At 42.0% G+C, this 25,389-nt stretch overlaps 1 protein-coding gene across 7 annotated transcripts in view; it reads left to right on the top strand.

The window, feature by feature from the left end:
• LOC137334765 (ELKS/Rab6-interacting/CAST family member 1-like) overlaps window positions 1-25,389 on the top strand; it is a 1,087,823-nt gene that overhangs the window by 1,026,971 nt on the left and 35,463 nt on the right. For 4 of the 7 annotated variants that reach the window (XM_067999706.1, XM_067999704.1, XM_067999702.1 and 1 more), the window contains one exon: window positions 23,424-23,615. In XM_067999706.1, coding sequence (XP_067855807.1) covers window positions 23,424-23,615 — 192 coding nt within the window. The remainder of the gene's footprint in view (window positions 1-23,423; window positions 23,616-25,389) is intronic. The other 3 variants (XM_067999707.1, XM_067999703.1, XM_067999701.1) reach the window with 1 other exon arrangement.

The following is a 25,389-nucleotide window of genomic DNA, read 5'->3' as shown; positions in this document are numbered from 1 at the left end:
GAGAAACTTCTTCACTCAGAGGGTGGTAGGTCTGTGGAATTTGCTGCCCCAGGAAGCTGTGGAAGCTACATCATTAGATAAATTTAAAACAGAAATAGACAGTTTCCTAGAAGTAAAGGGAATTAGGGGTTATGGGGAGCGGGCAGGAAATTGGACATGAAGCTGAGTTCGGATCGGTCAATGCCCTGTGGGTGGCGGAGAGGGCCCAGGGGCTATGTGGCCGGGTCCTGCTCCGACTTCTTGTGTTCTTTAGATTTGTGGTTGGGATCAGATCAGCCATGATCTTATTGAATGGCGGAGCAGGCTCGAGGGGCCGATTGGCCTACTCCTGCTCCAATTTCTTATGTTCTTATGTTCTTATATCTTGATAAACCAATGAGACACTGGAGAGAAGAGACTACCACAAACTCCAGTAAAATTTTTTGACGTATCTCACTCTCTGAAGAAGCTGAAAAGCCTCTGCCTTTTGATAAATGTTGTTCTTCTGAGTAATAAAATGAGTAGTGCAAAGAGCAAAATAAGTGAAGCACACATAAGCTAGTTCACTCTCAGATAATACTGCATAGAAACACATAGAAATTTACAACACGGAAACAGGTCATTTGGCCCACCCAGCCCATGTTGGCAATTAACCTTCACATGAGCAAATAGTCCAAAACACATTTACCTGTCCTGTTCCCATATCCCTTTATCCCCTTTTCCTTCATCCACCTATCCAATCTAATCTTGAATGTTGACATAGTTTCTGCCTCAATCCTAACCCTGGACGTGAATTTCACAGCCTCACAACTCTCTGTGTGAAGACGTTTCTCCTGTTTTCTGTTCTAAATCGCTTGCATTTAATTTTGTATCTATGGCCTCTTGTTCTTGACCCCTTAATTACTGCAAACAGCATGCTTCTATTTATGCTGTCCCAGCCTTTCCTAATTTTAAACCTCCTATAATATTGCTCCGTAATCTGTGTTGTTCTAATGAAAAAAGCCCCAATTTTTCAAGTCCAAATGATGTTCCAGTGGAGCTTTCCTTGTTCCTGCATTATGCTTTTAGTAGTATTGAGCTAAGCCATTATGAGCACCAGCACAAGTACCTGTTTAATTTGTATCTGAATCCATTTTGTCTGGCTGTGTTGCAACTGGCAGCTGATTTTTGTCAGGAGTCCTGCTGAGGGGAACTTCAGCATTAACCAGAATACATATCTTTGTCAGCATAGATGCATCTTATGCTTTTTTCCTTGATGGTACTGGTGATAGTAGCACACAACATGGCAGTGAGAGAAAGATACTCTTTATAGGGAAGGTGCAGCAGGCTGGGTCTCTCTGCCTGTTTTCACAAAGATGATCAAAGCTCAACTAGGGAAATGGTGTTAAGATAGAGTAAAAACTGAGCTTTCAATAACCAGTTACATTTTTAAAAGCAACAAAGAATGAAGTTGGTACAGTCATAGTTTTAATGTTGAATGACAGAGCTTTGAGTTTTTTTAAGACGTGGCCTGTTGGATTAGATGTAGTCTCATGTTTGGATTTTCAGAATGCGTTCATTAAGGTGTCTCACATTAGACTTGTTACAAAAAGTCAGGCATAAGGTGTGAAAAGAAATGTAGCAACATGGATAAAAAGTTGGTGGACAGACATGAAACAAAGGATTAGGGCTAGTGAGTGTTACTCGGATTAGAGAAAAATTGGAGATAGTCTTGTACAAGGTTCCCTCTAATTTTTTTCGGCCATGTGTGGAATGAATTTGGGTTTGTGCACCGATATAAAGGCTGTGTGTGCCACTGTTAAAAAAAATCACAACTTTGAATAGAACATCTTTTTAGAAAACATTATTCAGGGTAAATAACAAACAGAACAAATGTACAAAATAATGGATAATTGTAACAATTTAATGTTATATTGGCTGATAAATTTATATAATTTATGAAATGAGTTTCTTAAGTTGCACTAGGATCGAGCAGACCAGTCTCATTATATTTTAGTAAAAGTTATCTGATGGGAACAATTCCAATCAGCTTTTTGTTGAATCAGCTTAATGATTGATTCAAACAGAAATAAATTGTGTGCAATCAGAATATTTAAATTGCGTCAGAAATACAAAACAGTTGTCAAATCAGTCAATGTGAATTTAGGGAGAGGGAACAGTTTAATTAAAGCTCTCCTCCCCCCCTCCCTCCATTGAATCCTCAGCAGGGTTTAACAAATTATGGCATTCCAATTGTACATCTTGCAGGTCTCATTAGTTTTGGCTGCCTCTATGTATGGGCCCCTCATCTCTGATTGGGCGGAGGTGCCTGGTCTCTGATTGGGCGGAGGTGCCTGGTCTCTGATTGGGCGGAGGTGCCTGGTCTCTGATTGGGCGGAGGTGCCTGGTCTCTGATTGGGCGGAGGTGCCTGGTCTCTGATTCAGTGGATAGGTCTGGTTTGTGTTTGGCCACTGACAAACGCATCGGTTTCGATTTTACTTCCTGGTCTGGTTTCCACGCAGCCAATCAGCTGCTTGCTGACTGCATTTCCTAGCAATGCGATAAACAATGCGGCGGCTGGGGCTGGAGCCGCAGGATCGTCATCGAATATTACAGCACTGAAGGAGGCCATTCAGCCCACCGTGCCTGTGCCGGTTCTTTCCAATTAGTCCCATCCCCCTGCTCTTTCCCCATAGCCCTGCAATTTTTTCCACTTCAAGTATTTATCCAATTCTCTTTTGAAAGCTATTATTGAATCTGCTTCCACCACCCTTTCAGGCAGTGCATTCCAGATCATAACAACTCACTGCATAAAGTGTTTTTTCCTCCTGTCGCCTCTGTTTCTTTTGCCAATCACCTTAATTCTGTATCTTCTGATTACCGACCCTTCTGTCACTGGAAACAATTTCTCCTTATAAAAAGTAGGGCTGGAGGAGGTTACAGCCTTAGACAGAGTTTGGAGGGATTTTAAAGGCAGAAGCCACCAAAATAGACAGCCGTTTCCCCCAGTACAGAATGTGACTCACGACTAACAGGAAGGATTTTACTTTAACTACTAAAGACGCAGAAAAGTTGAGACATTGTCCCTCTAAGTATCACAAATCGATGCATAATGAGGGGGAAATCAATCTCTGAACCTTTAACTAAGCACATGGAAAGAGGGAAATGAATGATCTTTAAACACCTGGTCCACTTGGCACTAAAGTGTCTGAAACTCATAATGGGAACTCCAGGAAAACAAAATACTGACAAATGTTAAACTGTTTTCTTGATAAAAGAAATCTCGATTTAGCTTTTAAAAGATAAATTGTTTAACAGGGGTTCACACTAATTCACCTGACTCACTGACCCAGGTTCCACCCCTCAAGCACTGCGATTGGTGCAGAACACACTGCTCCATTGGCCCTCCGGCCTGACCTCTCTTCCTGTTGGTTCCCAGGGCAATCAATCACCACTCGTCAACATTACGCTGCCAGATGAAGTTGAGGAGCTCAGGAAGAAAAAAAATGAGACCTTGGATCCTCCGCCTCCTAGGGCCAGAGCCCCGGGATCGGACACTCGGACACTCCCCAGCACCAGAGGCAGAGCTGCCCAGCTGGGGCTGGAGCACTGGGGACCAGGGAGGCAGAGCTGGAGATGGGCCTGGGTTCCGGGCACTGCTCAGTGTTGGAGAGGGGCCGAGAGCACTGGTTTGTTGCACGGACAGAATGTTCAAGTGCGAGGCCCACAACGGACTGCTGCGTGGCTTAGAGGGAACATTGGTCTTGTACTGGGGTCAGTGTTGACTCCACTCTTGTTCTCTGTATATGTATATATAGATGATTTGGACTTGGGCATAGAAACACAATTTCCGAATTTGCTGAAGACACAAAACTAGGGAATTTGGCAAAAAACAAGGTGGATTGTTTTAAAAAAAACTTCAGGAGGATATGGACAGGTTAGTGGAATGGGCAGACAGGTGGCAGCTGTAAATTAATGTGGAAAAGTAATACATTTTGAGAGGTTAAATAAGGATGGAAGTATATACTCAATCGAAAGATGCTGTAGGGTGTGAATGAACAGAGAGGCCGCAAGGCTTAAGTACATCATTCCCTGAAAGGGAAAGCGCAGGTGGATAATGGCCTGAGCACAAAAGCGGAGGGAACTCCAGGCCAATGATTGGGACAGTGGCATTTTGAATTTTATAAATAGGGGCATAGTCCCTGAAAATGCGCAGGGCTATTGATTCTGGTGTTGAGCCCCAGAGATGAGATTTCCACCCACCTGCAGTGCTGACCGCACCGTAAAACATTAACACCATTCATTTAAATACTCTCGGTCATTTCTGTAGAGCAGCTCCCTTGTAACATGAAAGCAATGTGCTTGGTGGAGGGGATGGAAACTACTGGTACAGCCTTTAAATGACAAGAAATGACTGAAGAACCTGATACAAGAGTTAGTTGACTGTCAGGTAGTTATAATTGATGGCTCGTTTGAGATTTTGTGTCACTTTTGACAAATGCCTTCTGATGGAGGAGCAGGCAGAGGCACACAGAGAAGGGAGGAGGGCATTGGAAGGAGGCAAAAGGAAAAGCGCAAAATTTTAATGAGACCAATCTGCAGACACTCTCAGATAATTGCAACAAAGGAGAGAAAGACTGCTGGTGCCCATGAGGGAAAGCCTCAAAAATAGTGTCTCACGCGACATTTCTCTCGCTTCCAGAACTGCATACCCTGCCGAAAGAAATTCAATGACCTGACGAGGGCAGGCAAGGTAACATACTAGACATTCCCTTTTTTACCATGGGCGCCTTCTAAAATGACCAGCTGCACAAATCATGCCCTGTGATTCAGGGATTCACCTTATAGGAGGTATTGCCAGCTTCCCTAATGGGAATTACTAGCATGCACGAGCTTAAAACTCCTTCCTCCACTTTAACAAAATGATACTAGCAGATCTATAATCTCAGCTGTCTGATGCCACATCTCTCACATGCTAGCTTTCACCTTATGCATTGTGATGCATGTTACAGGAGAAACTTGTACATATTGCCAATGAAAGGACCAGATGGAGCATACCAGATATTAGGAGCAGGCAATTGAGCTGGTAGGAAGCCACTCCCCTCAAGCTGAGCAAGATGGCAAGTTGAGTGGGATTGTGTAGGGTGCAAGTTAGTTGATACAGACCTATACGTTCACCATGGCTTCCCTTGACTGCAGCAGTCAACCAGAAATGATATAGACTGGAATGGTCATGGAGGGCCAAAGAGGTCTGATGTGCTGCAAGGTTCTAGGATGGCTACTGAATTGAAGGAATTGGAATTTATATGAAGGTGGGGAAAATGGAGTAAAGGCAGTGATTACAAAGGGAAACTGTTAAACAGATCAGAACACTTCATTGATAAATTGATTTCTGATGCACCGTGCACCCATCACTGAGGAGTCCTCCGAGTGATGATCTTCATGATGATTCTATAATCTATGATCATGATTCTATAATCTCCTGCCTCCAAAGCAGCTGGAGTCATCTCCCCAGGAATCTCTGTATCCAAACCTTTTTGGACTGCAAGCTACCACTTTGCAGAATGCACACTTGAGAGCATATTACACAGCCTCACTAGATCTATTGATGTAGCGGAAGCGCTGATATAGGGCTGCTATATTTCTCTCAACTCTTGTAGAAACACGTGCCTCATTGTCGCACTCCTCAGCTGCTGTTCTTGCAACTCGTCCATGGATCATGATCTATAGCAGTAGCATATATATGTTCTCAACCACAAGCCATCCAGTTATTTCAGAGTCTTGAAGAGATCAGGTGGAGCAGAATTTTAAAATTCTTAAGGTCTTTGAGGTGTTGGTGATGAGAGGTGATCAATTTAAAATTGTTGCTGAGAGTAAGGAGAAAGGTTAGGAAAAAAATTATGCAGTGAAGTTAAGAGCATGGAATGCTTTGCCACAGCTGAGGCAGAGACTACAGTTTAAATCTGTAATATCATTGTAACCCCACATAACTGCTGTTAAAACCCTTTTTATTTTTCGAGGATAAATGTTAATATCTAGTATGTGAAGCTCAATTTTACTATCTTGTCCAATTGAAATAGCTGCACATTTAAGCACTAATGTGCAAATGTGTGTAGTGTACCAGAGAACAGAGGGAAGTAGCAGCTGTATGAAAGACGTGATAGGTTGTGTTTTTCAGTCAACCTTCTGATCCTCAGTTTTTTATTCGTTCATGGGATGTGGGTGTTGCTGGCGAGGCCAGCATTTATTGCCCATCCAAATTGCCCTTGAGAAGGTGGTGGTGAGCCACCTTCTTGAACCTTTGTAGAACCGGTGAAGGTTCTCCCACAGTGCTGTTAGGTAGGGAGTTCCAGGATTTTGACCCAGCAACGATGAAGGAACGGCGATATATTTCCAAGTCGGGATGTTGTGTGACTTGGAGGGGGGTTCCCCAATGTAGTGCAGGTATTTGACCGTTATTGCTTTTGATCAAATATAGCTGACCATATTTCAAAAATAGCACTTTCTTCATCTTGTATGAGTAAACAAAGTGATGAGGGGCCATGGCCATGTGTTATGGCAAGATATCTTTAAATGTGAAAGGATGGCTGAGACCCCTACAGAACACAGGCTGGCTTAAACCTCGAACCAAACCAATTGCATAAAATTTGAGAACAAAATCTGCAACCAGTTGAGAGCTGCCCGGTAACTGACGTGGCAGCCATTTGTTCCTTTTGCGAGCGGAATAGAGTTCTTCTGTTTCTGTGCACGTAGCTTGTGGCTGACAAATGACACCATAACCACTAAACACATGGTTTGATAAACAGTGCACATCTCCTAAATTGTAAACAGGTTCTGTGCCATATTTTACTTGTATCCTTTGCCTCAATGTTGGGTTCAGTGGAATGCGTGTTCACTGATCTTGAAAATATCATGAGCACCAGACCTCGCTTCTCCTTATGGCTCCTGCCTGTGTGCTGTTGTATTGTGCTGTTAATGAGCTGGAACACTTATTAAGGTAATGAGAATCATCTGGCATTGTTTTAACTAACCTGCTTGGACAGTGGCATGGGGGAGGATAGTTGGTCATACATGCCAACCTATGAAACTTGGAAAAGCTGACAAATCAGCTTCAAAAAACCGGACACGAACCCAAAAATAGATGAGAAAACCAATGTACAATTTCTCCTTCTTCTCCCCCTCTGCTCCAACCTCCCCCTAGTCTCCCAACCACTCCAACCCTAAATCCTCATCACTGTGCAGTTTCTCCCTCAGGTCCCTCACCCTTGCCAAACTAATGTCTTCCATGAGACCAACCTCCTGTTTCCTTGATCATGAGCTGAAGGGACCGCTGGGTGCTGTATGTAATATTTTTAATATATTTTCTTGTATTCACTGTATCACTGCATGTTGGCTCCAAGCAGACACTCCCTCCCTCAGATGCACCTCTACACTGTGTCAGCTGCACTTAGACACCCCACCCCAGTACTGCATCAGTCTCTCCACAATGCCCTGGGTCCACCAATTGTTATCAGAGGAGCAAGCAGACTCCTCATTAAACCAGGAAGCTCATTTTTCGTTCTGTAATGTTCAGCCTGTAGCTATTGTGGAACAGCGTTAAGCACGTTAAAATTACTAAAGCAGGATCCTACCATGATTTCTGCGATAATAATGTCCACCGAATAGTGTTTACATGCTCCTGCCGAAATCAGCTGCTGAGGAGAATAAAAAGCACACCAGCCTCAGACACAGCCGTGCATAACCAGAAGAGCTTGACCAAGGTATGTTATGGGGTAACCTTGGCACAGTGCTGATGTTTGTCAGCAAACACTGACATGGGACAGCCGTCTCCAAATACTTCAAGCTGCTGGTTTACAAGGACATAACAGGGGTTTACTGACAGGTAATGTCCCCACTTCAAGCTTCTACCTGCCATTTTCTTGCCACTTTGTCCAGTTGCTACTAGGGGTATTCTGTCACAACTCAACCTGACATATCTGCTGGAGGAATAAAATATCAGGTTTTCATCAGCAAATGCGGATACGTGGACAGCACCTCAGAACCGTTCTGACTGTGTATGCATCACGCAAACAGTTCATATCTGTAGTTAATAACTGGGTGGGACTCGCATAACACTGAATGTCCAATCCAGGGCATCGTTGTAAAGATCTAGCATACATGGAGCCATGGATACAAACTCACACAATGGTACAATAGTCATGCTGCCCATCTCCCCCAAAATGATAAAACTCCACCATAGACTTGAACCTGGAGCCGATACACAAGATTTCATGTTCTGTGCAGTCAGGAGGCTTACATAGAGATTGTAATGGAAAGTAAATACTTTGCCAATGAAAATGAAATGAATATAAACTGGATGATGAATTTGAGTAGGTTTTCAAACAAACATTTAAATATAAACTATTCATTTTTATTCAGAAAGGGTGTCAAGCTGAGAGACAGAGGGAAAAACAGATAGACACTGCCCTATTGGTAATATTTACAATTCAAGAACAAATCACTATTTACATAAGATGTGTTTATCCAGCTGTAGTGGGTGAGTGAAACACTAATTATTTGATGTTCGGTTGAGAATCCCAGAAACTTTATGAGGTAATATTTTTAATATATTAAGCTGATAAAGTTAATTTTGTTGCTTTTCCAAAAAAATTAGGACTTTTACTTCAGATAAATGATGTTCTCTGAGGTAATGTCCAGAAGTGTTTATGATTGACAGCACCCTGGCTATTCAGAGCGGATATTGGCTGTAAGCCCATCCATCTCGGTGCACTTTCCAAGTGGTTCAAAAATTGCTGATTCAATTTTGCAAATTAAAATTCAAATACATTTTATTAAAGTAGCCATGTGCTTATTCTGCAGAGGCAGAAATACAGTTGAATATATGTTTATGTATGCAGCCGTGGTGTTTATTTATTGCAGGAAAACAACATTAACTTATTTTCTAGAAAACACTTGATTCAACATTTACAGAACGTAAGAACATAAGAAATAGGAGCAGGAGTAGGCCAATCGGCCCCTCGAGCCTGCTCCGCCATTCAATAAGATCATGGCTGATCTGATCCTAACCTCAAATCTAAATTCATGTCCAATTTCCTGCCCGCTCCCCATAACCCCTAATTCCCTTTACTTCTAGGAAACTGTCTATTTCTGTTTTAAATTTATTTAATGATGTAGCTTCCACAGCTTCCTGGGGCAGCAAATTCCACAGACCTACTACCCTCTGAGTGAAGAAGTTTCTCCTCATCTCAGTTTTGAAAGAGCAGCCCCTTATTCTAAGATTATGCCCCCTAGTTCTAGTTTCACCCATCCTTGGGAACATCCTCACCGCATCCACCCGATCAAGCCCCTTCACAATCTTATATGTTTCAATAAGATCGCCTCTCATTCTTCTGAACTCCAATGAGTAGAGTCCCAATCTACTCAACCTCTCCTCATATGTCCGCCCCCTCATCCCCGGGATTAACCGAGTGAACCTTCTTTGTACTGCCTCGAGAGCAAGTATGTCTTTTCTTAAGTATGGAGACCAAAACTGTATGCAGTATTCCAGGTGCGGTCTCACCAATACCTTATATAACTGCAGCAATACCTCCATGTTTTTATATTCTATCCCCCTAGCAATAAAAGCCAACATTCCGTTGGCCTTCTTGATCACCTGCTGTACCTGCATACTAACTTTTTGATTTTCTTGCACTAGGACCCCCAGATCCCTTTGTACTGCAGTACTTTCCAGTTTCTCGCCATTAAGATAATAACTTGCTGTCTGATTTTTCCTGCCAAAGTGCATAACCTCACATTTTCCAATATTGTATTGCATCTGCCAAATCTCCGCCCACTCACCCAGCCTGTCTATATCCCCTTGTAGGTTTTTTATGTCCTCCTCACTCTCTACTTTCCCTCCCATCTTTGTATCATCTGCAAACTTTGATATGTTACAATCGGTCCCCTCCTCCAAATCGTTAATATAGATTGTAAAGAGTTGGGGACCCAGCACCGACCCCTGCGGAACACCACTGGCTGCTGGCTGCCAGTCCGAGAATGAACCATTTATCCCAACTCTCTGCTTCCTGTTAGATAACCAATCCTCCACCCATGCCAGAATATTACCCCCAATCCAGTGATTCTTTATCTTGAGCAATAATCTTTTATGTGGCACCTTGTCGAATGCCTTCTGGAAGTCTAAATACACTACGTCCACTGGTTCCCCTTTATCCACCCTGTACGTTATGTCCTCAAAGAACTCAAGCAAATTTGTCAGACATGACTTCCCCTTCATAAAGCCATGCTGACTTTGTCCTATTAAATTATACTTATCCAAATGTTCTGCTACTGTCTCCTTAATAACAGACTCCAAAATGTTACCCACCACAGATGTTAGGCTATCTGGTCTATAATTTCCAGCCTTCTGCCTACTACCCTTTTTAAATAAGGGTGTTACATTAGCAGTTTTCCAATCTGCCGGGACCTTTGCCGAGTCCAGAGAATTTTGGAAAATTATTACCAAAGCATCCACAATCCCCACTGCCACTTCCCTCAAGACCCTAGGATGTAAGCCATCAGGTCCAGGAGATTTATCCGCCTTGAGTCCCATTAATTTACTGAGTACCATCTCCTGAGTGATTTTAATCGTATTTAGCTCCTCCCCCCTAGAGCCCCCTGTTTGTCCAGTGTTGGGATATTCTTAGTGTCCTCTACCGTAAAGACTGAAACAAAATATTTGTTCAGCATTTTTGCCATCACCATGTTTCCCACCATTAATTTCCCGGTCTCATCCTCTAAGGGACCTATGTTTGCCTTAGCCACCCTTTTTCTTTTTATATAACAATAGAAACTCTTGCTATCTGTTTTTATATTGTTTGCTAATTTATTTTCATAATCTATCTTCCCTTTCTTAATCAATCCTTTAGTTACTTTTTGCTGTCTTTTGAAGACTTCCCAATCTTCTATCCTCCCACTAAGTTTGGCTACCTTATATGTCCTTGTTTTTAGTCGGATACTATCTTTAATTTCTTTACTTAGCCACGGATGGCTGTCATTTCTTTTACACCCTTTTTTCCTCAGTGGAATATATATTTTTTGAAAGTTGTAAAATAACTCCTTAAATGAACACCACTGCTCATGTACCATCTTACCCTTTAATCTATTTTCCCAGTCCACTTTAATCAATTCCGCTCTCATACCATCATAGTCTCCTTTATTCAAGCTCAGTACGCTTGTTTGAGAACCAACCTTCTCACCCTCTAATTTGATACAAATCAGTGCTGCCAAACGCAGGAGCACCCTCCCCTATCCAGTGCTGTTAGCCCCTTCCCTGGCCTCAATACTGACATCCACCAGTGAGCCAAACCCCACATTATGTCCCCTGAATTCTGCTAAACTTTATGTTCTCCTCCACGGTTCTGCCAAAAGCCAGGTTCTCCCTTCACAATGAAGTAAGCCCACAGGGCTTTCCTCATAAACCCGGCACCCCATCCCCAGTGCTGATGGTGCAAGACATTCAACCCAGTTCTGCCAAAACCCAGTGCCTCCCCCCCCCCCCCCAGTGCTACCAGAGCACAGGATCAACTCCAGTGACACTGGAGTCTAGGACCACCCGAGTCCTGCCAAAAGTCATCACCCTAGCCCAGTAGTCTTAAATACCATGTACCCACCCTGCAAATGGTAAATCTTGTATATCATCTAGCTATGTATCTTTAGCTTTAAAAATGGTACGGAATGAAAATTAAATACATAGGTGAAGAAATATGCATAAGCTGTCCCCTCCACTTATACCAGTGACGCTTATCATGAACAGCCACCTATATCGGGCAAATGGCACTAACCATTTACCGTTACCATTGAATTCAATTACAAAGGCACCACTTCTAACACATCAAGCGCACCGGCTATTTCCAGTATCTCTGAATCTAACGGTAGTTATTATTGGTGTGATATTGGAGTACATGACCAGAGACAAGATTTGGGAAGTGGAAGCTTTGTCATGAAATATTAATAATCTGCCCTTTGTCACATTCTCTTTTATTTGTACATTTCACAGGGTCAGAATTCTTACAGCTCGGGATAATATTACAAACATTTGCCATTTACAGCTCCAGTATTGCCATTCTCAAGCATGGTTACAATTAGGTTCACACAGTGAGGAAGGGCTGATAAGTTTTCATATTCTGGAAAGAAAATGAAGAAACATTTTTAATTTAAAAGGAATTTTCAATAGTTAAAATTTCAGTAATTGCTGCATTGCTGAGCAGCTCTGCTGTTATAGTTTTTGTATTGAATTGATTAACTCAAAGTACTATAACAAAAACATGCAACACTTACTCCGATATGTTCTCTCACCATTTACCATCAACTTCGTATAATGGGCAAATCGCGTTAATACCAACACGCTCACTCTAAGAGGTGGGGACGGTATATATAAAATATAGGCTGCTCATTTACAGTTCTCACAAAATAATGAACAGTTGTGGAATTCAATCCCAAAGCACCAATGAAAATCCCACTAAATCATGTAATGAAAAGAGAATTTGACTTGATCAGTCACCATAAGTCAGTGGCCCTTGTAGGTATATTTTGCATTATATTGTGTAACACCCCAATTGTTACAAAATAAGCAACTCACTGTGACCATTGCCACAGGAGCTCTGCTGGTATATTATAAAACTTTACATATGTGCAAACTTCCCGTCTATCTCATTTCAGATGTCCATCACATTTCAGACTGATCGATCTATCTATATTATTACAAAAACAGAGGGGGAGTTTTAATCCCCCATGTCAGGCGGGTTAATTCTTAAAACTCTGAAACCCGACCCCAATCCGTCGCGATCGTGCCTAGTTCCAGTTTAATCGGGGCGGGTTGGGGGGGGGGGGGGGGGTGGGCAAATAACCTGCTCTCGAGAGGCGGGTCAGTAATTTAAATAGGTTAATGAGGCTGTGTACCTCAGATTTTAGCAGCCTTTTATATTTAACGGCTGCAGGCCGGGTTTCCCAGGGCTCAGGAAACCTGGCAGCTGAAGGGAGGCAAGAACGGCCAGATGTTGCAGGTAAGTGTTTTTCCAGCACTGCTTGCGTGCCGGGAGGAGCAGGAGTGCTTTCCCCGGCCCCCAAGCTAACCTGCCGCAATCGGCCTTTCTCCCTGTGATCTGTCAAAACCCCCTCCCCCCCGCAATCCGAAGCCCCCATGATCTCCAGCCCATGGCGATCTCTCCCTACTTCCCCGCAATCTCTTCCACCCTTCTCTTCGCTCCCCAGCTGCGGCCTTCTGGCACAGGCCTCCCCGCCCAACAGCCAGCCGACCTCTCAATCTGGCTGGCTGCTAGCCAGGAAATGGAGAAAATAAATTCAAATGAGGTCCTGCTGTTAAATTCAGCAGGACCTCCATGTTGCCCACATTTCCGGGTTTCCCAGCCGCTACATTTCCCCCCCCCCGCTTTAAATATTGGGGCAAGTATGTCTGCCACACTTCTGTCACATTTCAAGTGTCACGCTGAATTTTCTGATTCACTCTTCATAGAAAAGTATAACGATATAAAGAAACTTTCTCGGAATACAGAATACAGGAGTCAGGTTGTCTTCTGTCTCTTAATTCAGGGGTGTCCTATATGCTGCTCGTGAGCCAGATCTGGCCTGAGAAGTTTTAACTCAGTTTGCAGTTCTTTCCTTCTGTTTACTCACTAATTGCTTCAAATTCCCTGGGCCTTGAAGATTAGAAGAGCTGTTTCCTGATTGGTGTATTTACACTAATGAAGGAGTTGCTTTTTTGCATCAATCAAGAAGCAACTTCAAGGCCCAGGAAGTTTGGAGAGGCTGAACGAGCTTCCATTTGTGAATTATGGGATAGCAGAAGAAAGCAGATGGTGGTGAACCACACCAGATTGTAAAAGAGGATGAGGGGGAGCAGGCCTGGCCAGTAAAATCCAAAATATAAGTGAAAGACAGAATTTTTTGTGTGAGGGGGGGGTAGAAGTTTAGATTTTTATTGCAAAGCAGGGCTTGGAGTTTTTGCAGATGTGGAATTGGATTTTGCATAGAGAGGCTAGGATTTTTAGTATAGTGTGAGCTAGGTTCTTTAGCTTATGGAAACTTCGAATTTTACTTGTATGTGGCTCTCTCAGTGAGTTGAACAGATCTGGCCACCTGCTGCAAAATGTTGGACACACCTGCCTTAATTGGCACGTGTATGAATTCAACTGGTGCCTATTGACCTTGATGAACCCAGTGTTGACTTAACAATTAGACTTTAAGGCCTTAAAGAGCACACACTTAGACTTTATCAGAAGAATAATACATTGGCCAAGAATCTCCTGGAACGGCAAACTTGGCAACGGACACCATAATTTAGACCGTTGCATGCCCCGATCCTCCAGTGGCGAATTTACACCATAATTTGCTGGAGAACTGATTGGAATACGTCACAGCGAGCGCAACGACGGAACCAACGCCTGATACATAGCCCGACACAGAACGGAACAACGGGTTATTTAACGATTCCATAAACATAAAAGAGCTGAACTATTGGTGCAGGTTTGCCATTTTCATATTTTAAAAATCATTATACCAGTACCTGAATTGATGATCTATCATTATTTTAATTTTAGATGAATCCGTTTATAATCAGGACGGCGTGCAAGGACACTGGTCTGCTGAAACAAGGGCCTCTCATTAGTTGCAAGTACCTTTAAAATTGAAATTGATTGGGAAAATAATGGCCTGAAAAAATTACCCTTACAAAATGTACTGATGTGCGAGTTTACACCGCAGAAGTCCGTAGGCATTGAACTGTGTTCTACCTTTCCAAAGCAAATTCTATACAGGGCATAATTTCAAAGTTTGCAGATGACACGTAACTCGAAAGTGGAGTAAACAGTGAGGAGGATAGTAACAGACTGATGAAATGGGCAGATGAAATTTAACGCAGACAAGTGTGAAATGATTCATTTTGGTAGGAAGAATGTGGAGAAGCAATATAAACTAAATGGTACAATCTTAAAGGGGGTGCAGGAACATAGAAACCATTGAAGGTGGCAGGAGAAGTTGAGAAGGCTGTTAAAAAGGCATATGGGTTCCTTGGCTTTATAAAGAGAGGCATAGAGTACAAAAGCAAGGATGTTATGCTAAACCTTTAAAAAATACTGGTTAGGCCCCAGCTGGAATATTGTGGTCAATTCTGGACACCACCCTTTAGAAAGGATGTCAAGGCCTTAGATGCAGAGGAGATTTACTAGAATGGTACCAGGGATGAGGGACTTCAGTTATGTGGAGAGACTGGAGAAGTTGGGATTGTTCACCTTAAAGCAGAGAAGGTTAGGGGTGATTTTGATAGAGGTGTTCAAAATCATGAAGGGTTTTGAAAGAGTTAATAAGGAGAAACTGTTTCCAGTGGCAGAAGGGTCGTTAACCAGAGGACACAGATTTAAGGCAATTGGCGAAAGAACCAAAGGTTATAATGAGGGGAAAATAAATTATGCGGCAAGTTGTTATGATCTGGAATGCACTGCCTGAAAGGGTGGTGGAAGCAGATTCAATAATAACTTCCAAAAGGGAATTGGATAAATACTTGAACGGAAAAAATGTACAGGGTTATGGGGAAAGAGCAGGGGAGTGGGACTAATTGGATAGCTCTTTCAAAGAGCTGGCACAGGCATGATGGGCCAAATGGCCTCTTTCTGTGCTGTATCATTCTATGATTCTATGATCAACTCTAGAATTAGAGAAGGTTACAGAAGAGGGACAAGACTTAAACATGAGGATGAGAATTTAAAATTTGAGGCTTTGGGTGACCTGGAGCCAATGTAGGTCCATGGAGAGTTACATTGGACCTACAGCACAGAAACAGTCCATTCTGCCCAACTAGTCTATGCCGCCGTTTATGCTCCACACAAGCCTCCTCCCTCCCTACTTCATCTAACCCTATCAGGATACCCTTCTATTCCTTTCTCCCTCATGTGCTTATCTAGCTTCCCCTTAAATGCATCTATGCCATTTGCCTCAACTACTCCTTGTGGTAGCGTGTTCCACATTCTTACCGCTCTTTGGGTCAAGAAGTTACTCCTGAATTCCCCATTGGATTTATTAGTGACTATTTTATATTTATGATCTCTAGTTTTGGACTCCCCTACAAGTGGAAACATTTTCTCTACATCTACCCTTTCATTATCTGAAAGACCTCTATCACGTCACCCCTCAACCCTCTTTTATAGAGAAAAGAATCCCAGCCTGTTCAGCCTTTCTTGATAAGGAGAGAGGGTGTTGGTGCAGCCTAGGTAAGGGAAGCATAATTTTGGATAAACTGAAGTTTACGAAGGATGAAGAATGGGAAGCTGGCCAGGGGAATATCGGGATAGTTGAGTATGGAAGTGACAAAGGCATGAATGAGGGTTTCAGCAGCAGACTAGGGCGGAGGCGGGCAATAATAAGGAGGAAAGGTAGGGGAAGCTCAGCTCGAAGTTTAACAGGGTGCCAAGGTTGCAAACAAACTGAGGCAAGGGAAAGGGGATGGAGTCGGTGGCAAGGGTACAGAGTTTGTAGCAGGAGTCAAAGCCGACTGTTTTGATCTTCCTCAGGGAGAAGAAATACCAGCTCATGCAAGACTGGATGTTGCACAAGTATCCTGACAGCACAGGTGCAGTGGAGGGGTGGAGAGGTAGATCTGTGTGTCGTCAGCAATCATGTGGAAGCTGACTCCCATGTCTGCATTAATGTCGCCAAGGGGCAGCGTGTAGATGAGGAGGGGGAGGACGCTAAGGATGAATTATTTCAATCAGAAGTTAAAAAATCGATGAATCAAAAAAGGATAGCAACAGCTTCCAATTTTGTTTTTATAAAGTAGACAGCGAACCTAGCAAATCACTTCAAATATTTTTTCAAATGCATTCTGCACTAAGCTGAGCACATAATACTTGAAGTAAGGTTTATAACATAATAAAGACATAGAAAATTGCAATTTTTTTAAGAAAATGATCAATCTTGCCTATAGAATAGCATTTCCTGTATTAGAGATACCTCTAACCATGTCAGACATCTGTACCAATGTGAGAAGCTAGAGCCTAGAGTTTGTGCAGCTTCCCAGATATATCACTGTCAACTGAACAGACTGAAGCTAGCAGGCTACAGTTCCGAGCATGAGGACTGCCAGGTTCTGAGGAACTTTAGCACAGCATAAACAACCACTTTCAGGAGAGAAAGGGCAAGGGAAGATAATTCAAAAGATTTTTCATTGACATTCTTTTGTTTTTGACTATTGTGGGAAATCTTTCCAAAGTGAGTTTTTTCTGTGCTTAAAAGGTAAAAAGAAGCTGAATGAACATCAGCATAAATACAATCCTGGCTGGGAGGAGTTGCTAAGCCTGCCACTGAGAGAAAGCTGGAATAATAATATTAGGATGCTGGCTGGAAGGAGTTACTAAGCCCAACGGTGTGAGAAAACTGGTTTCACATCAGTATGCAACAACCCTTTAAACAGCATGCTGGCTGGGAAGAGTTCTTGAGCTTAACAGTGTGACAGAGCTGGGCATTTTGTCTGTGTTAATTGGACGCTCTCTCATTTTAGAACTAGTGACTTCACCGGCCAGCACTCTCTGTGAATGACTGTATTTTTGATTATTGTGTGTTGGGAGGGCGACTCTGTTACCTTAAATTACAAGAGGACAGTGCTGATAGGATTGCACTGACGTTTGTCGTGTCAATCAACCAAAGGTCGAAGACAAGTATTCACCAAATCCAAAGTAAGATAGTATAGCTTATTTCTTAGTAACTGGTGGAAAGTGATGAATGAAGTATCCTGCCTTTTAATATTCAATTACATTTTAATTGAACTGACCTAAGACCATTTAACTTCGAGTTGGTTCAAAAGTGCTGTAGTGTGCCATTGAAATCAATCGTGCAAGTGAGGAGGGAGTTGGTTTGATATGTGGAGCTTAGTTTAGAACACTGATCTTTTCACTTCTGGGATTTTGGGTTGAAAGCTGTCCTACATAAATGAGATCTCGGTCTTCTCTTTCTACTAACTGTAAAAGTCCTACATGAAATGGTTTTGGGCAGGCTTAGAGGGCACGAGTCTGTACTGTAAAGCTGTATGTTAATTCAGAGCAGATTAGTACCAAACTGGCAAAATTACTCAAAAGACTGCAGGGGTGGATGGTTTGGGAAATGGGGAAAAAACATTTGGTATGCTCTTCTGAGATTGAAGGTTATTATGTTGTAGAGTAGAGTTGGCCTTATGATGCATCTGGCTGTTCTATGGCCTGGGAGTGTTCGATGCTGACACTGGGTGACAGAGCTAAAGAGGAATTCTATTTCCTCGCAATGAGCTTCTTCATCATGAGCTCAAGATTCTTACTCTTGCCTGGAGTAATTTTTTTAAAAGTTGAAGTTTTACGATTGTATCCTACAGTTCAAATTTTCTTAAATACAGAATTCTACCATTTTCCACCAGCATGAAGTTCCCCTTTGGCCTGGTCCTGTTCTCTGTGGGTTGCTTTGTTAAACATGATCATTTTTACAGAAAAACACTTTTTTTTGTGGCTGCACCCCAACAAGTTTTCGCAAAATCGAAACAGCACCACAGAGTCGAAGGATGCAGATTTGTATACATCTTTTCCCACATAGTAAGTTTCCTGAACTTTTGCAATGGGGTGATGAGAAAGTTTCAGAGCAAGGACCCAGTGAGTGAAGGAGGAAAAACAAAAGAACAAGTCACTGCAGATCTCTCCCGAACCTCATAGCAGCCAGTTACAGAAAGGAGGCCAGGGAACAGCTTCCTTCCCTGTCCTCTTGGCCTGGGGAATGGTGCGGATCTTAGGATGTTTTGTGAGATGGGAGTTGAAATAAACTTTTAAACTCAAATGGGATAAAATAAAAATCAACTTGGAGGTCTGACAACAGCCATTGGGATTTTGTCACAATGTTTGATGTGCACATGCTGTTTTCACTGTTGATGCATTGCTCCCCATCTACCGCATCAAGTTGTTGTTTGGACACTGGCCACTCAGACCAACTTGGAGCAGTCAAAGATGGCTGACACCTTACAGACCAGTGCATTTTTTGCATGCTGAAGTATTGGAAGCATTTTTCAAATTCCACACCTTCCAGCCCACATTCACCTGGAAAATGACATCAGTTATGAAGCACCAGCCTCAGCAGGGGTCATGATTGATGTTACTCCGGGACAGGCTCTGTTGACAGACTGTTGATGCTGGCTGGCTATGCAGGCATGCCATTAGAAGAGGTGATGATGTTGATGCTCAGCAAAAACAAATTTGGTTTTCAAACGTGATTTTCTTGCTTACAACTTAGATAAAGAAGACAGTCAAGCCTTGAAGAGAGACATCGTCAATATCTCTTAAGTTTAAAAGGAATTATTGTTCATTTAAAAAAAACATTTTGACCATTTGAGTATTTTTGTTTAAGTAATGAATTGTGGGGAAAATTATTGGGGAAAAGTGTCCTCAGGTTACTTGGGTCACTGTGAAGGAACTTAGTTGCCATCACTTGGAGGTACATTTAGTAGTACTGGATATTTAAGTGATTGGCTCTGTTAAACGTGTGCTTGTTAATTCTTCTCCTTCACACTGCCATGGTTAACAGCAACTCCTTGCCATTATAGCAAAAATATATACTGCTTTAAAGTTAATAGAGGTACACGGAAAGAAAACAAAAAAAAAATTCAAGTTCATTTTAACTAATTTGGTGAAAAAGTACACTAATGCTGAGACGCTTTCTTTAAACCTGAATCAGCAATCATTTTTATTCATTTTTTTTGTATTGAGGAGCAGAGGCTCTTTATTTAGAAAACCATTTTCTCTCCTAGTTCTCTTTTGACCACCTTCATGCCAGACATCACCCCTGGCTGTAAGACCTGGCAGGAAATCCTGGTCCTAGGTTCTCCAGCAATGCTGCTTCGAATTGGCTGCCAGGTGATGTCTGAGAGTAGACCATAGTCATTCTTGTTTCAGTTTTCCCTCTCTTCCTCTGAAAAGCGTCAGGTCTCAACTTGCTGCCTTCTTGGGAAGCAGAGTTGCGATTGGGAACTAACCAGTGCAGATCATATATGTGAATCAGCTTGTTTACATTCAGAGGCATAGCACATTAGAGCCATGTCGCTCAAAGCAATTACTTAAATCATTTCAAAATCTGGGTCATGAGGATAGTGAATACTGCAATTAGGCTGAATAACTTCACTTCCAGTCACAGCAGGGATGGTACAGCCTGAAGAAACCAAAGGGCAGTTCCAGCTGTACCTACAGACCAAGGAGATGTGCATTAATTGCTGTTTAAAGCACTGAAGGGTGAGTGCAGACACTTAACTTTGTCTCACCTCCAATCAAAATCTACCATGAGTTTGTACACTTCTCTGCACAATTAGTCTTTCACTGCACCGCAGACACTAACCACAGTCAAGGCAAATCCAAGCCTGCCCTTCTTATTTTGCATTTCTGTAACTTGTGCCATTCTGTAGCTTCATTTTATTTAGATGTCAAAGCAGATGAGCCAAATTTTAGACACATCTGTTCACTCTCTTTTAATCTGAAGTACTTTTCTAACCTCGCACGCCACCCCCCCCAAAAAAGTCTACAAAAAAAGCAATAAAGGTTATCTTCTCCCTGGGAGAAGGTATTCCTGCCCCTAATCCAAAAGCAGCCTTGTCGGAGGCCCACCCGCGTTAGATCATCTGGTCAGAAAGGGTCACTTGGATGACTCCTCTGGCCAGCTAGTACAAAGATGAATTCTGAATGCTGATTCCTATAATTCAATCACAAGTCGAGTACTCAGCCACTTAGAGCTGAAACTTCAGCATGTATGAGCACTGCATTACAGAAAGGTAAGATGTAAATTTAAATCTGTAATTCATCACGCTGCAAGTTTCTTTGAAGGGAGGGAGGAAATGAGAATGGATTTGTGTGATCCTGGGTAACACCTAGCAGCCAACTGCAGAGTAGTATTCATTGAGGTATGAGAGTGGATCATTCTCGGGTTGTCTTGGAGGAGTCATACTGAATGCTGGTAGAGGAGGGGGGTGAGCGAGAGAGAGAGAGAGAAGAGCAAATAGAAACTTAACTTCCTTTAATTCAACCAGAGTTAAAAAATTAAAAGGGTGTGAGGCAATGGCAGGGGACTGGGATAAATGGATAGCTCTTTTGGAGAGCTAGCACAGGCATAATGGGCTAAATGGCCTCCTTTTGTGCTGTAAAGTTCTATGATTCTTGAGCTACGTTGTTCAGCTGTGCACCATATCTGCACATAAGCTGAATTGATTTAATTGATATTTTTAAAATGGTATGGAGATCTCAACATAGCAGGTACGAAAAAATACCTCTTCCCCTTCTGTGTGCCTGATCAGTGAGTGTCACCAAGCTAATCACCCACTGGGCCATCACAGCTGAACCTCACATTCTCCACATGTAACAATTCCTGTCTCTCTTGCTCTGGCTCTGGCTCTTTCTCTTTCTCTCTCGCTCCCTCTTTTCCCAATGGAGGTGCAGTTGCACTGGGTAGTGATCAAGAGCTCTAGCTAATTTTCTCCGCCCCTATCATGGGACCATTAATGTCAATTATAGCACTCACTACCACATTGGCTGAAATGAGGTAATTCAGCACAGATCAGCAAATGTGTCTGAGACCTTTCTGGTTTCCACGTCTCAGTGCTATAGTCTATGCAGTTACTCACTGAGCCATTAGCGTACTAATACCAGTGGATACAGTTCATGCCATTTTCTTGTCAACCAGTGAAGCCATAATTATCTCAAAAGCTTTGTTCTAGATCCTGAGAGTGCCATAGAGTATTGGTGTAGATTTAACACACTTCCTTCATTTGTGCTTGCATGGAATTGTAATTATCCTCTCTATTCTGAATGGAGTATAAATTGTCCCAGTTTACAAATGGCTACCATCCTGATTGCAGTGACATCTTCAGTGAGATAAAATCAAATCATGATGTGCACAGAAGATACAGCATGAGTCCTGTTGAATGTATTTATCCAATATATGGAGCTATCTCAATGTGAATATATGAACATTCAAGGACATTCAGCTAATTAGGATCATCCATCAAGTAACCTAATCCCTTCAGCCTAGCATTCAACTGCTTTCTGAATACTTTTATTTTCCTCCACCTTGCCAAGCAGATTATTCGAAACATTTATCACTTTAGAATGAAAAATCTTTCTAATGTCTGGTTTAATTTACTTTCACTAATGTAAATTTATGTCCTCTGCTCCTACAAGTCTGATATACTTTGAAGTAATAGTCTGGGCTTATTTATCCATACCACTTAATATTTATACACCTGAATGAGTTTCCTTCTTAACCTTTCCTCTGGGTTATAGAGCTTGATCCTCTCTAATCTTTACTCATAGCTCATCCCTATTGTGTTTGGCATAATTCTTGTTATTTTTCTCTATATCCTTTCCAGTATACATATGTCCTTTTTCTAGGCTAGTGACCTAAACTGTACTCCAGATGTGGATTTAGCAGTGCATTATAAAGCTTTAGAATAACCTCTATATGCTTGTATTCAGCTCTTTTGGACACCAATATCCCAATTTTAAGTGTCAGCCTTAACTCAGTAGTAGCACCCGCACCTCTGAGTCTGAAAAACATGGGTTCAAGCCCCACTCCAGAAACTAGAGAACATAATCTACATACACTTCAGTGCAGTACTGAGGAAATCTTTCGGATGAGACGTTAAACTGAGATCCATGGCACTTTTTGAAGAAGAGTGGAGAAGCTGTCCTGGTGCCCTAGCCAATATTTATCCCTCAACCAACTCCACAAAAAACAGAATATCCCTTTATTGACACATTGCTGTGTGCAAATTGGCTGCTGTATTTGCCTACAAAACAACGGTGACTACACTTTAAAACTACTTTGTTGGCTGTGAAGTGCTTTGGAATGTCTTGTGATCATGAAAGGTGTTATATAAATACACGTTCTTTTTTCTTTCTTTTCATGTTGCTATCCAGCATTGTCAAGAAATGAAAGTTTTGAGTCTTCTGTTTCTTTGGTGATGATGGTGGTGGGAACAGGAATTAGGTTTTTCAGAATTAAGAATGACCAGAAATGAAACTCTCACGTTAAATGTAACAAGCCAAAGAGGGTGGAGGGGGAACCTCCTATTTCAAATCATTGCACCTTCATTGTTCTGAAATGATTGTGATTTTCTTATCATGCTGCCTTGATTTTGTTGCCTTTGTTTGGTAGGAGGCACTGCAACTGTTGTCATGAGTTTTAAATCCTTCCTTATTTCTTTGTGATGTTGGGTGTCAATAACTCATTATTTTGTATTCATTTTTATTTTTCTCTATTTGGCTGCATTGCAGATTTTCTCCCCCCTGCCTCCCATGCTTCTCTTGGTGATCAACTTTGTGGTGGTGGCTTCCAAGCTTTGCTTGTTCTAATGGTGATGGCCATATTTGCTGTGGCAATGTACCCCATTTTTGATGGCTTGTCTTCTTATTTTTTTTCTCCCCAGCAGATCGTCCAGTCACTATTAGAACTGAACCAGAATCGCAGTAAACTGAAGCTGTACATAGGACACCTCACGGCTCTGTGTCAGGACCGCGACTCACAGATTCTTCAAGGATTGACACCACCCCCAGCATATGGAATTGATAACAACAGGGCAATGTGGAAGGAAGAGTTGCAGAAGATGAGCTCAGAGCAGGTAAGAGAAAAGTGTGAATAATAACGGTACAAGTATGATTTGGTTTCTTCTGCGCTGCAGATAGCTCATTGATATTTGTCACATCCCTGCTGCATATCAGCTCCCTGATCAGCTGTCAGCTATGTTGCACAGCTGTCAAAATAACCCAATGATTCAAAAACCTTTTGAATGAATAATCCCATAAATTCACAATATAGCGCTTGTTTATTTCTGCTGCAAAAAGGGTTTATTGGAAATGTGATGGTTTGATGCAGTCATTTTTACAACGATTTCAAGGCCAGGGCTGTGTTACTCACATTGTGATTTTATGCTACAGCAGGGATCCAATAAACTATAAAAAGCCCCAGGGTGCTTTCCTCATTCCTAGTATACACGTCAACGCTCTCAGCTGGCAGAGTGTCACAACAGTTACCATAATATTCTACCCATTAAGTTCCCAAATTCCCAGGGCTTTGGTAGGAGAAGGACTGGGATGCTTCCCTTCATAGGAGAGGGGGAGAAAACAAGGTTTGAGTGAAGCTGAGTTGTTTTGGTGGATCCTGTTATGCTCGGTTACCTGCGAGCATAGTAGTATGTGGCACCAGAGATTCTTAAAGAAAACAGGAAACGATTTTAACACATTTGCTGGTGCCTTTGTTGGTGCTAGTTTGCAGTTTTTGCAGAAAAGTGGATGGAATCATGGAATATGATCCCCAGTTATGGAGTTCCATGTAATAAAAACGGAATTTCATTGACCTTACTGATTGGTCTTTGCTGATGTGTAAGGGATAGAATAAGAAGGCATACTCTGGGAGAGAATTCACATAAGCTCAGCTCTTTTAATTCAATTCATCAAATTCAGTGAGGGGGAAAAAGTATTACTTTTTGAAAATATTTAAAGTGCTGCCAAAGAGAGATCTTTTTGCGTTATTTCTACAAATCAGAAAGGTTTACTGTGGTGATAAAAGGGTCCATTATATTTGCAAACAAATGTTAAGCTTTCTTACATTTGTTGGGTATGTCAGAAATGTTATCTGTTAATAAGCTGTTACTGTTTTGAGCTGCAACTATCGAGAATTTTACTTTTAATTTATCTGGAGAGTTTGAAAGGATCCTGCAAGGTTTTTTTTTCAGGACACTTTTTCTCAGGACACTTTATGAAAACAATCAAGACAGTTTGAAATTATTGAAATTGATACAGAAACAGTGAGATTTCATGTTCATCAATATGGCCTAGTGGGGCAGAGTGAGGGGAATTTAGCACAAAAGCAGTGTATAAGTTACACTTAATTCCTATTTTACATTCTGTTAAATAAAAGGGAGCTGGAAGCACACACTAGATTTCCATGTTATTCAGCAAATCAGCAAGGATTTAAAATAAGGGAATGTTTAATTTATAATCTGAATTGTACAGTATTTATTATTAGATTAGAATTTGGTGATGCCAGTGCGAGTTCAATGTCGGTCACAGCCATCAGAACTGATGTGGATTTATAGTAACTTCTATTATGAGGGTTGAATAAGAGTTTCTTTTAACGGTTTTCTGTGTTAATCAAGGTACAGGCTGTTAATGCTGGGAATGGCACTCTTCCAACTTCAGGCATCCAGTATCAGCATCAGGCACGCCCAAGTCCAATATTGTGCAGCTAAAAGCAGGGCAAAACTCCCTTCACTCTGCCCCAACAATGTGCCTTAGCCCAAACCTCAGAAGGACTCCCCTACTGCATGATTACAAAACTTTTACCATTCCCCACACAAGTCATCTTGTGGCCTCTGAATGACATTGCCAATTCGT

This window comes from Heptranchias perlo, chromosome 18 (genome assembly GCF_035084215.1).
Source record: "Heptranchias perlo isolate sHepPer1 chromosome 18, sHepPer1.hap1, whole genome shotgun sequence".
In the NCBI taxonomy this organism is placed as follows: domain Eukaryota; kingdom Metazoa; phylum Chordata; class Chondrichthyes; order Hexanchiformes; family Hexanchidae; genus Heptranchias; species Heptranchias perlo.
This window is presented reverse-complemented; position numbering and strand designations above follow the sequence as displayed.